General features: G+C 44.5%; 1 protein-coding gene across 2 annotated transcripts in view; it reads left to right on the forward strand.

Annotated features, from left to right (window-relative positions):
* Positions 1–546: 546 nt before the first annotated feature.
* Positions 547–14,014, forward strand: part of ZDHHC15 (zDHHC palmitoyltransferase 15) — a gene marked incomplete at both ends in the record, with an annotated part of 368,662 nt that continues 355,194 nt past the window's right edge. For both annotated transcript variants that reach the window (XM_079764776.1, XM_079764777.1), the window contains one exon: positions 547–682. In XM_079764776.1, coding sequence (XP_079620902.1) covers positions 547–682 — 136 coding nt within the window. The remainder of the gene's footprint in view (positions 683–14,014) is intronic.

Raw genomic sequence — 14,014 nt, forward strand, 5'->3', positions numbered from 1 at the left:
GCACATTGTTTAAGCAGCAGTGGGACCACGAAGCTAAATGATCTTTTAGTCATGAGATGCTAAATTGCATCTTTCACACTGCATTTACGTGTGCTCATTTATGCGTGAGGGTGGCAGGGTGCAAAGACAAAGAGAGAAACAGAGCTCAGAGAGATGCCTGGACGCAGTGCAGCAAGAGCAGATGGGCAGATCCATATTTCTTCTGTTTTACAGTTTCTAGCCCTGTATCTAGCGCTGTAGCAAGTGGGTGGGAGAGGAGGAAATGGGAGGGCTTGTACTCTCTCTGAGCGTGCCCAGCCTCAACTGCCTGACAGATCACCTTCCACTCCCAAAAGGCTAGTTCCTATTCGCCATGACTCATGCCTTTTGTGCCAGCCTGGGAGCTCTCCGCCCTGCAGCTCCACAGGTGGTATCAGCTCTGTGAGAAGGTTCCAGCCAGGGTAGGCAGTGGAGCGCCGCACAACGCGCCTTCCAGCCTCCCAGCTGAGGCCCCAGTAGTTCCGACCCAGCGCTAGCAGGCCTGCTAGGTCGATCTTCGAGCTGAAGATGCGGCGGGGCTGGAAGATGGCTCTGTCCGCGGGGCTGCGGTGCTGCCGCCGGGTACTTTCCTGGGTGCCAGTGCTCGTCATCGTCCTCGTCGTGCTCTGGTCTTACTATGCCTACGTCTTTGAGCTCTGCCTGGGTAAGTGAAGCTGGGCACCTAAGGTAGGGAAATTATGCTCCAGCACCGTCTATCCTTCACACTGCGGTTTTTTTCTTTAGTTCCTTGGGGGAGCTCCTCACCCTCAATCTCTGTCTTCCCACAATATTCCATGCGCTTCCCTCTCCCAGGGGGTCCCACCTTGTCGCCATGGCTTCCCACATAGGGTTTCTTACATTATTTCCTGGCCTTACCCACAAGAAATTCCATGCTCTTCCCACTAGGGCTCCCTTTTCTCCTAAAGGACAAACACTTGTGTCTTGTGTTCTCATTTTGCGGGCTCCTGCCCTACTAAAGTGAGAAAACAACATATTCAGTATCCTTAAACTGTTCACTTATATTACAAGCCTCACCAATGTATTCAACTAGGAGCCCACATTTTTCAAAACCCTCTAACTAGGAATCTCAAAATATTTCGTGTATTTTCTTTCTAGGCTCTCCTTTTTCTAATGCGGGGACTCATCCTTTTCCCATGTTCTCTCACACTAGATGGAGTGCTTTACATCTTCTCCCACTTGGGACCCCCCAGTATACCTTGTTCCATCACACTGAAGTTACCCCTTTTCACAAACTCGCAAGACCTCCATTGTCTTCCCCAGTGGGCTTCAACATTTTTCATCCTCTCCAATGGAGTTTGAGTCCTACAATATAACCTGCTTTGTCCCTTCACACTAGAGCCCCTGACTTTATCACCCTGGGGTTCCCTTAGTCTCTTGCCTTTCTGCTTTGAGGAGCATTCAGTATTTCCCTTAGAGACTCCACATTATTTTCTGACATCCCATACTAGGCACCCTGCTTTTTATAACACTATGGTCCTGCCTTGTCCATTTCTTCGCACACTTCAGTGTCCGCTTTGCTCTCCCCACAAGGGTTCCAACAATAGCTCTCATATCCCTTCCAAGGGCCACAATTTTTCTAATGATGATTCTCCTTTTACCTTTTTTTTTAAAAAAAATCTACTTCCCGCCTCCTGCAGTTTCCTTCCACTGTTAGCTACACATTTTGCCATCCTCTTTCTCAGAGGTTTCTTACTATTTTCTCTTATTTCCCGCTAGGATTGCACTTGTACCCAGTCTTATTTAACAAGAAAAATACCATCTTTTCCCACGGGAGTTTCTAATATTTCCGCCCCTTTCAATGGGAGCCTAATTTCTTGCCTTCCCTTCATTAGACCACTCATTTTATAAATTTGAGGTCTCCTCTTGTACTCTGTCTTTTCACACTAAGGAGTATTCCATCTACTCTTTATCTATAAAATGGTTCACACAGTATATTCTATTTTTATAAACTCAGAATATTTCTAGACTTAAACCCCAAGACCCTATTCTGTGTTTTCCCCAGTTGGATAACCCCTAGTCCCCTAACTTTATCGCTAGTGTCCTTATCAATTCACAGTGGACTTTTCATATATCATGTCTCCTCACAACAGAACCTCTGCTTTTTCACAGTGAGATCTCCCCTTGCCCCTATCCTCTCATATTGAATAATTTCCATCTCTTTGAGATTCTACTAATAGTTATTGTCACTTCAATTCTAGAATCCCACTTCTAGCACCTTTAAACTTGTGTCCTATAATGTTTCCTACTCATTCAGTATGAGCTCCCAGTATATTTCCAGTCCCCTCACATTAGGACTCTTATTTGTTCTGTTGGATATTATCTCCCATGTCCTTCAAGACTGCTTTATTTCTTCATACCAGATTCTTATCACTTTAAAAAATTATAGTTAGGGTCCTGCTTTTTCCAACCCCAGTACTGAGTTCACTAGGGAGGCAGGAGATACCCCTCTTTTCCAATATAGAATTTTCTTCTAGTCAATTCTGTGCATTAAAGTTTGAATTTTCCTCTTTTACTTAGATTTATTGTGGAAAATGCATTACGAGTTATTAAGATTAAATTCAATTATTTGCCTTCATACATACAGATTTTAGCTTTGTTTTTCTTTTTATCTAAATCTGGTATGGAGGTGCATTAAGTGGGCTGTGGAATGACTGACTGAAAGTTTTTCTCTTCATAGACCTCACCCTTACTTTTTCGAAGGACTAATAGAAGGGTTAAAAGTTCACTTCCATCATTATGGTATGGATTTTATTGTAAATACTATTAAACATATTATAGATCTTTTCAATACTGACCTACATGAGCTTTGCCAAGCAACATTTCAAAAGTTAATAATGATTATGGATAATACTTACATAGTGCTAAATCTCTGTGAGACTATGTTCTAAGTACTGTAGATATATTAGCTCTCTATCAACTCATTTAATCCTCACAATAACCACACAAAGCAGGTACCATTACTGTCCATTGTGCATATTGCAAACTGAGGCAAAGAGGAGCAAAATGAGGTAAAGACCAACTTAGAGTCAGTGCAGGTAATCAGCTTGCCACAGGTTTTAATTAAGCCATACAATATTAAAAGCTGAAAGGGAATGTAGATTATTTTTTTGGTTTGTTTTATTTAATACTAGTGGCCCGGTGCACAAAATTCATGCACGGAGAGGGGGGTGTCCCTCAGCCCGGCCTACACCCTCTCCAATTGGGGACCTCACAGGGATCAGGCCTAAACCGGCAGTCGGACATCCCTCTCGCAATCTGGGACTGCTGGCTCCAACCGCTCACCTGCCTGCCTGCCTGATTGCCCCTAACCACTCTGCCTGCTGGCCTGCTTGACCCCAACTGCCCCCCTGCTGGCCTGCTCACCCCCAACTGCCCCCAGCTGGCCTGCTCACCCCCAACTGCCCCCCCCCCACTGGCCTGATCACTCCCAACAGCCCCTCAACCGGCCTGATCACCCACAACTGCTGTCCCATCCTGACCTGATCACCCAAAATTGCCCTCCCCTCTTGGCCACTAACCCCCTGTACCTCAGTCCTGTTTGTCCAGAAGAATGTCCGGAAGGTTTCCTGGAAGGTCTCCCAGTCTAGTTAGCATATTACTCTTTTTTTTCATTTTTTTAAAATTTCTTTATTGATTAAGGTATCGCATATTTGTCCTCATGCCCCCATTCCCATCCCACACCCCTCCCCACACATGCCCCCACCCCCCTGTTGTCCCCAACCGCTGGTTAGGCGCATATGCTTGCACCCAAGTCGTTTGGTTGATCTCTCCCCTTTACCCCCACCCTCCCCTATCCTCCCTCTGAGGCCCGACAGTCTGATCCATGCCTCCTTGTTTCTGGGTCTGTTCTTGTTCATCAGTCTATGTTGTTCATTATTTCCACTAGATGAGTGAGATCATATGCTATTAAAATACACTTATGAGAACCGAAACTGAGACAAGCAATAATGGTTATGGTGACAGGAAATGAATCAGTCTGTAGTGAGTTTCTTTCTGGGCCAACAGTTCTTTTGAGACCCAATTTCAATGTCCAACAGTTCCTTATGTGTACATGTCAGCACTGACATTACAGTTCTGGATGGTGGACAAATAGTGGTAATGCAGGTCCGACCCTCTCTGGTTTGGTCCTGGGCAACCTGCAGTGATGCACAGCTGCTAACTGCTAGTATGGGAAGACCAAGTCAGCATCTTCCATCTCTGGACTGCTTCTCTTCTGTCTTCATGGCTGGAGTAGTCCTGTCGATTCCTCTCTGTTGCTGGAATCCACATGGTCTCAGAGTTGTTTTGTGAAAATATACAAACATATTCTCGACCAAAAGTTAATAAAGGAATATTTTCTATAAATTTGACTTGGGATCCTATTTCATATTTTGCCCAAATGATTTTCCTCTGGCTTGTTTTGACACCTTGTGTGTTTTTCATGGGTGTCTTGCTTTTAGCCTTACAATTAATTTTCTAAAGTATTAATTTTCTAGATGTAATTTACTTACAGGTTATTTTTCCTTACATGATATTCTTCTACTATACCCTCCTTTTTTGATTTAAATGTTAGGAGGCTTTTGAAAATTTTATAATGTAGTCTTGATGGCTTTTACATTTTAATTTTTTGCTCTATAGTATTACTGTTTTAGTTTCATTACATGGTGCACAATTTTATCATGAGATGAAGTACCAATAAAAATTTTAGTTAACACTTTAGGAACACCTTTTTGTCCAGTAAAATTAATTTTTCTAGAATATTCGCTTGTTTCAACTAGCCAATTTAAATTTGCCTGAAAACTTGACTACTATTTTACTGTCAAATTTGTTACTCTAACAACAATCTTATTTTACCCTGTAAATATTAGTTGAAGGGATTATTTGCCTTCTTGAGTAGGTCCTGAGCATTCCTGGTGGTAGGCTGGATGTAGATATCGTAAACCCACTTCCCCACACCATGGGTATAAGACAACTCAAACAATTCTTGTTGGAGTAAGAGGGCAGCTGTTGTCGGCCAAGTCTCTGTCGGTCACCTGGGTCCTGATCTGAGCTGGGCATGGGAAGCACGAAGCAGTCATGGGGGCAGGAGACCTCCCTCAGAAGGGGCTAGGGTTCAGGCCCCTGCAATGTTGGGGGGGTGAGGGTCTGTGCCCCACCTCTGTTGATCCCCAAATTCTCTCCTGATGGCCCCTCTTCGACTGTGCCGGTCTTAGGTTGTTCCTTCCTTGAGGAATCTTACCCGTCTTTGGCTAACCAGCCATCCTCTGGGACCAAGCAGGGTGACGTGAGGTTCAGTTTTGTCTCCTTGGTAGCCTATGCCCCCATGGCCTCCATGCCCAGCACTTGCCTTGGGATCCCCTCGCCTGCTGGCGGGGCCCCAGCACTGATCACATATCTTGTGAAACCCGGGTTTCTACTCCAGGGAGGGCTCAGTTCACCCCACTGGGTGAGAGACAGATCCATGGCACCAGTCATCATGAGACTTCAACCTCTTCATGAACAGAGAGCTCATGCAACAGCTGTGAGCAATTGAATTGTGAGAAGAGGGTTTCTCTTGGCCTAAAGGGTAAGAGGGACCAATATAGAATGCTCAGGTGCCTTCCCAGGAGGCCCTCTACACAATGAAAAGGATTAAATCCTTACATGTCCTTTTTAACTTGCTGCCAGACATTCAAAGAATTAGTAAGTTTGCTTGGGATAATTGTATATTATGCTGTTATAATTCTAAAGTATCCAGATATGTGTTAAGTTTGTCTCCAAGCACCAAACAGATGGTTTTTGTTTTTTTTTTTGTTTTTATCCTCAAGGGTGCGAGGAAATATTATAAGTACTGAGGGTGATCCAAATCTGGGAAAAATTTTAATGACAGTGTAGAATAATATCATGTAAGGCTATTCTTTGTTCTAGTCCATGGCAATTCCCTTTCACACTGGCTGTTCATTTCTTTTTATATAGACAAGGTCTTAGTTACATTTTATGCAGCTCTACTGGGGGCAAGTAGTGATAGTAGTGACACCTTTTCTTTGGTGTCCACAAAAGCCAGAAACCTCTCTTTAATTGTACACACAAAGGGGCATTAATTTGATTTTGTGTCATACAAAAGGGAAGCTGGGTGGAGACCCCTGTGTATTTATACTTTCTTGCCCCACCCATGGGCCTCCTGGATGACCAAGGTGTTTGGTATTATTGGTAACTACATTAGTCAGGGGATCAGCCCCCGTATGGGGTCTTACCCATGAAGGGTCAGTAGCATAAGACCAAAATACTTACCTTCTTGTCCCAGGTAAAATTACCGTACACCTGATGATTGCTAGCGTGGCTAGAAAGGCGTTCTCAGGCATTATTGGGTTTCTGGTTACCTCAGAGTTTCTTCCCTGAGGTTTGACGTTCTGATTGATGTTTCTCTGTTTCTGGATCTATTTTTTCCCCATCAGTTTATGTTGTTCATTATATTCCACAAATGAGTGAGATCATGTGATATTTATCTTTCTCTGCCTGGCTTATTTCACTAAGCATAATGTTCTCCATCTCTATCCATATTGTTGCAAATGGTAAGAGCTCCTTCTTTTTTACCGCAGCGTAGTATTCCATTGTGTAGATGTACCACAGTTTTTTAATCCACTCATCTGCTGATGGGCACTTAGGCTGTTTCCAAATCTTAGCTATGGTAAATTGTGCTGCTATGAACATATGGGTGCATATATCCTTTCTGATTGATGTTTCCAGTTTCTGGGATATATTCCTAGAAGTGGGATCACTGGGTCAAATGGGAGTTCTATTTTTAGTTTTTTAAGGAATCTCCATAATGTTCTCCACAGTGGCTGCACCAGTCTGCATTCCCACCAGCAGTGCACGAGGGTTCCTTTTTCTCCACATCCTCGCCAGCACTTGTCATTTGTTGTCTTGTTGATAATGGCCATTCTGACAGGTGTGAGATGGTACCGCATTGTTGTTTTGATTTGCATCTCTCTAATGATTAGTGACTTAGAGCAGGTTTTCATATGTTTCTTGGCCTTCCTTCTGTCTTCTTTCGAAAAGTGTCTATTTATATCAGTTGCCCATTTTTTGACTGTGTTGTTTATCTTCTTTTTGTTAAGCTGCATGAGTTCCCTGTAAATGTTGGAGATTAAACCCTTATCGTTGACATCATTGGCAAATATGTTCTCCCATGAACTGGGCTTTCTTGTTGTTTTATTGATGGTTTCCGTTGCTGTGCAAAAGCTTTTTATTTTTATGTAGTCCCACTTGTTTATTTTCTCTTTCGCTTCCATTGCCCTAGGAGCAGTATCAGCGAAGAAGTCCTTTTGGCATATGTCAGAGATTTTTCTGCCTGTAGATTCCTCTAGTATTTTTATGGTTTCCTGTCTTATGTTTAAGTCCTTGATCCATTTTGACTTTATTTTTGTGTATGGTGTAAGTTGGTGGTGTAGTTTCATTTTTTTGCATGTATCTGTCCAATTTTCCCAATACCATTTATTGAAGAGACTGTCTTGACTCCATTGTATGTTCATGCCTCCTTTGTCAAATATTAATTGAGCATAGTGATTTGGATCGATTTCTGGGTTCTCTATTCTATTCCATTGATCTCTATGTCTGTTCTTATGCCAATACCAGGAAGTTTTGAGAACAGTGGATTTGTAATATAGCTTGAAATCTGGTATTGAGATCCCTCCTACTTTGTTCTTCTTTCTCAGGATTGCTGTAGTTATCCGGGGTCTTTTTTTATTCCAGATGAATTTTTGGAAAGTTCCTTCTAGGTCTGTGAAGTATGCCATTGGTATTTTAATGGGAAGTGCATTGAAATTATAGATTGCTTTGGGTAGTATGGACATTTTGATGATGTTGATTCTACCAATCCATGAACATGGTATGTTCTTCCATCTGTTTATGTCTTCCTCTATCTCTTTTTTCACTGCGTATAGGTCTTTTACCTCCTTAGTTAAGTTTATTCCTAGGTATCTTAATTTTTTTGGTGTGATGGTAAATGGGATTGCTTTTTTAGTCTCTCTTTCTGTAAGTTTATTATTGGTGTATAGAAATGCCATAGATTTCTTAGCATTTATTTTGTTTCCTGCTACTCTGCTGAATTCATTTATTAAGTCTAATAATTTTTTGATGGAGTCTTTAGGGTTTTCTATGTACAGTATCATGTCATCTGCAAATAAGGACAGTTTTACTTCTTCTTTTCCAATTTGGATGACTTTTATTTCTTCTTCTTGTCTGATTGCAATGGCTAGTATTTCCAACACTATGTTGAACAGGAGTGGTGAGAGTGGGCATCCCTGTCTTGTTCCTGTTCTTAGGGGAAATGGTTTTAGTTTTTGCCCATTGAGTATGATGTTGGCTGTGGGTTTGTAATATATGGCTTTTATTATGTTGAGGTATGATCCTTCTATTCCCAGTTTGCTGAGAGTTTTTATCAAGAAAGGGTGTTGGATTTTGTCAAATGCTTTTTCTGCATCAATTGATATGACTATATGGTTTTTATCTCTCAATTTGTTTATGTGATGTATCACGTTTATTGATTTGTGAATATTGTACCATCCTTGCATCCTAGGGATAAATCCTACTTGGTCGTGGTGTATGATCTTTCTGATGTACTGCTGGATTCGATTTGCTAGAATTTTGTTGAGGATTTTGGCATCTATGTTCATGAGGGATATTGGCCTGTAATTCTCTTTCATTGTGTTATCTTCATCTGGTTTTGGTATTAGGGTGATGCTGGCTTCATAGAAGGAGCTTGGAAGTGTTCCTTCTTCTATAATTTTCTGGAATAGTCTGAGAAGGATAGGTTATAGCTCTTCCTTGAATGTTTTGTAAAACTCCCCTGTGAAGCCATCTGGCCCCTGGCTTTTGTTTGCTGGAAGCTTTTTGATGACTGCTTCAATTTCTTCCATAGTTATCTGCCGATTGAGATTTTTAGTCTCTTCCTGAGTAAGTTTTGGAAGGTTGTGTTTTTCTAGGAATGTGTCCATTTCCTCCAGGTTGTCTAGTTTATTGGAGTAGAGTTGTGCATAGTATTTTTTGCCAATTCTTTGTATTTCTGTGGGGTCTGTTGTTATTTCACCTCTTTCATTTCTGATTTTGTTTATTTGGGTCCTCTCTCTTTGCTTCTTGGTGAGCCTGGCTAGAGGTTCATCAATCTTGTTTATCCTTTCAAAGAACCAGCTCTTGGTTTTGTTGATCTTATGTATTGTTTTTTTTGGTCTCTATGTCATTCATTTCTGCTCTGATCTTTATTATTTCCTTTCTTCTGCTCACTGTGGGCTTTTCTTGTTGCTCCCTTTCTAATTCTTTGAGTTGTTGAGTTAGATGATCTATTACCATTTTTTCTTGTTTTTTGAGGTAGGCCTGTAGAAGTATACACTTCCCTCTCAGGACTGCTTTCATTTTGTCCCATAGGATTTGCAATGTTGTGTTTTTATTGTCATTATTCTCCAGGATGTTTTTAATTTCTTCTTTGATCTCATTGATAACCCAATCATTGTTTAGTAGCATGCTATTCAGTTTCCAAGTGTTTGAATTTTTGGAGTGTTTTTATTGTAGTTTATTTCTAATATTATGACATTGTGGTCTGAGAAAATGCTTGATATGATTTCAATCTTTTTGAATTTAGGGAGACTTTGCTTATTACCCAAAATGTGGTCTATTTTTGAGAATGTCCCATGTGCACTGGAGAAGAATGTATATTCCCTGGCTTTGGGGTGAAATACTCTGAAGATGTCAATTAGGTCCATCTGATCTAGTGTGTCATTTAGAATTGCTGTTTCTTTGCTGATTTTTTGTCCAGAGGATTTATCCATTGATGTCAGTGGTGTATTAAAGTCCCCTACTATGATTGTATTGATGTCGATCTCTCCCTTGATATCTTCCAGGAGATTTTTTATGTATTTGGGTGCTCCTGCATTGTGTGCATAAACGTTTACCAGAGTTATATCTTCTTGTTGAATTGCTCCCTTTAGTATTATGCAGTGGCCTTCCTTATCTCTTATTATGGCCTTTACTTTGAGGTCTATTTTATCTGATATAAGTATCGGAACCCCAGCTTTTTTCTCATTTCCATTTGCCTGAAAAATGTTTTTCCATCCCTTCACTCTCAGTCTGTGTGAATCCTTTGCTCTAAGGTGGGTTTCTTGTAGACAGCAAATATATGGGTCATGTTTTCTTATCCATTCAGCTACCCTGTCTTTTGATTGGTGCATTTAATCCATTTACGTTTAATGTTATCATTGGTAGGTACCTGTTTGTTGTCATATTTTTTCTTAGTGTTTGTTTTTCTTCTTGCCTTTCTCTTTCTTCTTTTTACAGCAGCCTCTTTAGAAATTCTTGCATTGCTGGCTTGGTAGTGATGCACTCTCTTAGCCCTTTTTTATCTGTGAAGCTTCTGATTCCACCTTCAATTTTGAATGATAGCCTTGCTGGGTATAGTATTCTTGGATTCAGTCCCTTGTTTTGCATTACTTTGTATATTTCATTCCATTACCTTCTGGCCTGGTGTGTTTCTGTTGAGAAATCAGTTGATATTCTAATAGGAGATCCCTTATATGTTACTTTCCGTCTCTCTCTTGCAGCCTTTAAGATTCTTGCTTTGTTCTTGGTGTTCGTCAATTTAATTGTGATGTGTCTTGGTGTCGGTCTTTTGGGGTTAACTTTGTTTGGGACTCTGTGTACTTCTTGGACTTGGATAGTTTTTTTCTTGCCAATATCAGGAAAGTTTTCTGTCATTATTTCTTCAAACAGGTTTTCTATTCCTTGTTTCTCTTCCTCTCCTTCTTTTATCCCTATTATTCGAATGTTGTTTCGTTTTGTGTAGTCACATAGCTCCCTTTGGCTCTCCTCTTGCTTTTTAAGTCTTCTTTCCAATTGCTGCTGTGTTTGTGTGTTTTTTCCTACCTGGTCCTCTAATTCGCTGATGCGGTCCTCAGCCTCTTCTACTCTACTCTTTAGGCCTTCCATTGTGTTCTTTATTGCAGCTATGTCATTCTTCATCTCCTCTTGGTTTCTTTTCATGTTGGTGAAATTTTCCTTCAACTCCTTATAGTTCTCATTGAGTTGTGTGTATTTGTCATCCATCCGCTTAAACATCCTTATAACGAATACTCTGAATTCTTTCTCTGTTAGGCTGCTAGCCTCAAGTTCATTTAACTCCCTTTCTGGGGATTCTTCTTTTTCTTTCCTTTGGGGATTTCCTTTTTGTCTCCCCATGTTTTCCTGTAATGTTTTAATTGTAGATCCAGTTGCTTTGCTGCCCACGTTCTTTTGGGGATGGTGCTACTGGATTAATCTCAGTTTTCCTGGGTTTGTTAATCTAGTGTAGCTCCTACTCGAGCTATTTGGGTTCTCTTGATGTAGGCCTGCGAGCTTGAGAGGCACAACGGTGGCGTCTAGATGTCAGCAGCTGTGGGTGGGAGTGTCTCAATTTTTGCTGTCTTGCACCCTTTATTGTAATCACACCTGCCCAGCAGGGACTCACAGTGGCCCCCAGGTACCTTCTGTTGGGGTGTTGGGGCTCAGGGGATCTGGTCTTTGAAAGGCGTTGCTGTGATGCCCTGAGATCTGTAGTCGTGGGGTGAGCAGACCCAGCTTTTTCTGTTGCACCTGTGGTGGATTGGTTCTTACTCCCAGCGGTGTTTTACAGGAGCACCCTCGGTACTTTTGCCAGTGAGGCACACTGAAGGGCTCTGAAGGGCCCTGGCAGTGTAGCCAGGTAATTGGGGCGCCTATGGGCCGGTATCCACGGTAAGTGAGTTCAAAGCTTCTACTGCTGGAGGTGCATGCGCCCCTGCTTGTTCAAGATCACACCCAAGGATAGCTCACGGTGGCTCCCACTAGCGCCATGTGGTTGGTTGGGCTCAGTGTGTTAGTATCTGTGGAGGCGCGCTCTCTGGTCACAGATCTCTTATGCACTCCGAGGGGTCCTGGCACTTCGGTTGAGTAGCTGTCGTTGATGTGGGCAACCGCCCAGGAAGAGGGAATTCGGAATTTCCACTGCAGGGCTGCGTGCCTCCGTCTGCGCAGTATCACACCCTTGGGTGCAAGCCCTGAGCAAAGTGACCTGGGGCTGAGAACACGCAAGTGCGTGCACAGCTGGGGTTAATGTGGGCAACCCTCCAGGTTGGGGGAGTTTGGAATTTCCGCTGAAGGCGCCCCTGTCTGCGCAGAATCACAGCCTCAGCCTTGGGTGCAAACCCGAAGTAAAGTGACCTGGGGCTGAGGACAAGCAAGTTCGTGCGCAGCTGGGGTTAATGTCGGCAACCCTCCAGGAAGAAGGAAGAAGGAATTTCCACTGCGGCACTACGGGCCCCCGTCTGCACAGAATCTCACCCTCAGGTGCAAACCCAGAGTAAAGTGGCCTGGAAATGAGAGCGTGTGAGTGCGTACACAGCTGGGGGCAGCTGGGTTAATGTGGGCAGCCCTCCGGGATGGGGGAGTTTGGAATTTCCACTGAGCGCGCCCCCGTCTGTGCAGACTCACACCCTGGGTTGCAAACCGAAGTAAAGTGACCTGGGGCTGAGAACGCGCAAGTGCATGCGCAGCTGGGGTTAATGTCAGCAACCCTCCAGGAAGAAGGAAGAAGGAATTTCCACTGCAGGGCCGCGGGCCCCCTTCTGCACAGAATCTCACCCTTGGGTGTAAACCCGGAGTGAAGTGTCCTGGGGATGAGACCACAGGAGTGTGTGTTCGTGTGCGCGCGGGCGGGAACCATGGGTTCTGCTGTTGGGGAGTGGGAGTTGCACTTACAGCTGCGGAAAGCTGTGTCTTTGGAGGTGGAGGTCCCAGGTTCCACGAGTCTGCAGCTGGGGTAGCAGGATATTGGTTGGAGTGGGTGCTGGGTTGCGGGGCAGTTCCAAGGCCTGTCTTGTTGGTGTTGTTGATGAGTTTCTACCTAAGGCCGTTCTCAGCTCAAGATGGCGTGGGCTCCCTCTGTGCTAAGGTCCGGCTGTCAAGGGAGTGCCCACAGCGGTGGTAGTCTCTCTTTGTCAAGGAGAGGCTTTCTGCCAGCCCCTGCTGCTCCTGCGAGATTTAACTTTCCCTCACTCACTCTCACACACCCCATGCACAACCACACACTCTCCTTTTATACCTTCACTCACTCACATCCTCTCTCTCCACTCCGTCCTGCCAGCCGCCATCTTCAGCCCCCTCACATATTACTCTTTTATTAGTATAGATAGAGGCCTCGTTCACGGGTGTGGGCCAGCTGGTTTGTCCTGAAGGGTGTCCCAGATCAGGGTGGGGGTTCCTTTGGGGGATGGGGCGTCCTGGGTGAGGGGCCTGTGGTGGTTTGCAGGCCGACCACACCCCCATTGGTGCCGGCCTGGACGAGGAGCTGGGGCAGCTTGCAGGTCAGCCACGCCCCCACAGGGTGAGGGACCCCCTGGGGTACCATGGCCAGCCTGGGTAAGGGGCTGAGGGCCATTTTCAGGCTGGCCACACATTTTTCAGGGTGGGGGTCTCCATTGGGGTGCCTGGCCAGCCTGGGTGAGGGGCTGATGGCTGTTTGCAGGCTGGCCATGCCCCCCAGTGGGGACCCTCACCCCATGGGGGCATGGCCAGCCTGGGTAAAGGGCTAAGGGCTGTTTTCAGGCCCCTTCGGTGGTGGCCGGCCCGGGTGACCCAAGCCTCCAGCGTGCTCAGGCTGGTCCATGGCTGCCGCCCACAGGCCCCTTCTTCAGCGGCCGGCCAGGGCAGGTGGGAAGCTTGGGTGGCCCCCGGCAATGGAGGAAGCCAAGATTCCTCTGTCACTGGGGGCGACACAAGCCTCCCGCTCGCTCCAGCCTGCTCCGTGGCCACCACCCACAGGCCCATTCTTTGACAGCTGGCCCAGGTAGGGGGAAGCTTGGTTTCCTCCGTCTCCGGGGTGACCCAAGCCTCCCACCCGCTCCGGCTGGCTCCGTGGCTGCTGCCATCTTTGTCCCGCTAATTTGCATGTTCCCTCCTGATTGGCTGTGAGCATCATGGAGTGATAGTCAATTACCATATTTCTCTCCTATTA

This window comes from Cnephaeus nilssonii, assembly GCF_951640355.1.
Source record: "Cnephaeus nilssonii genome assembly, chromosome: X".
In the NCBI taxonomy this organism is placed as follows: domain Eukaryota; kingdom Metazoa; phylum Chordata; class Mammalia; order Chiroptera; family Vespertilionidae; genus Cnephaeus; species Cnephaeus nilssonii.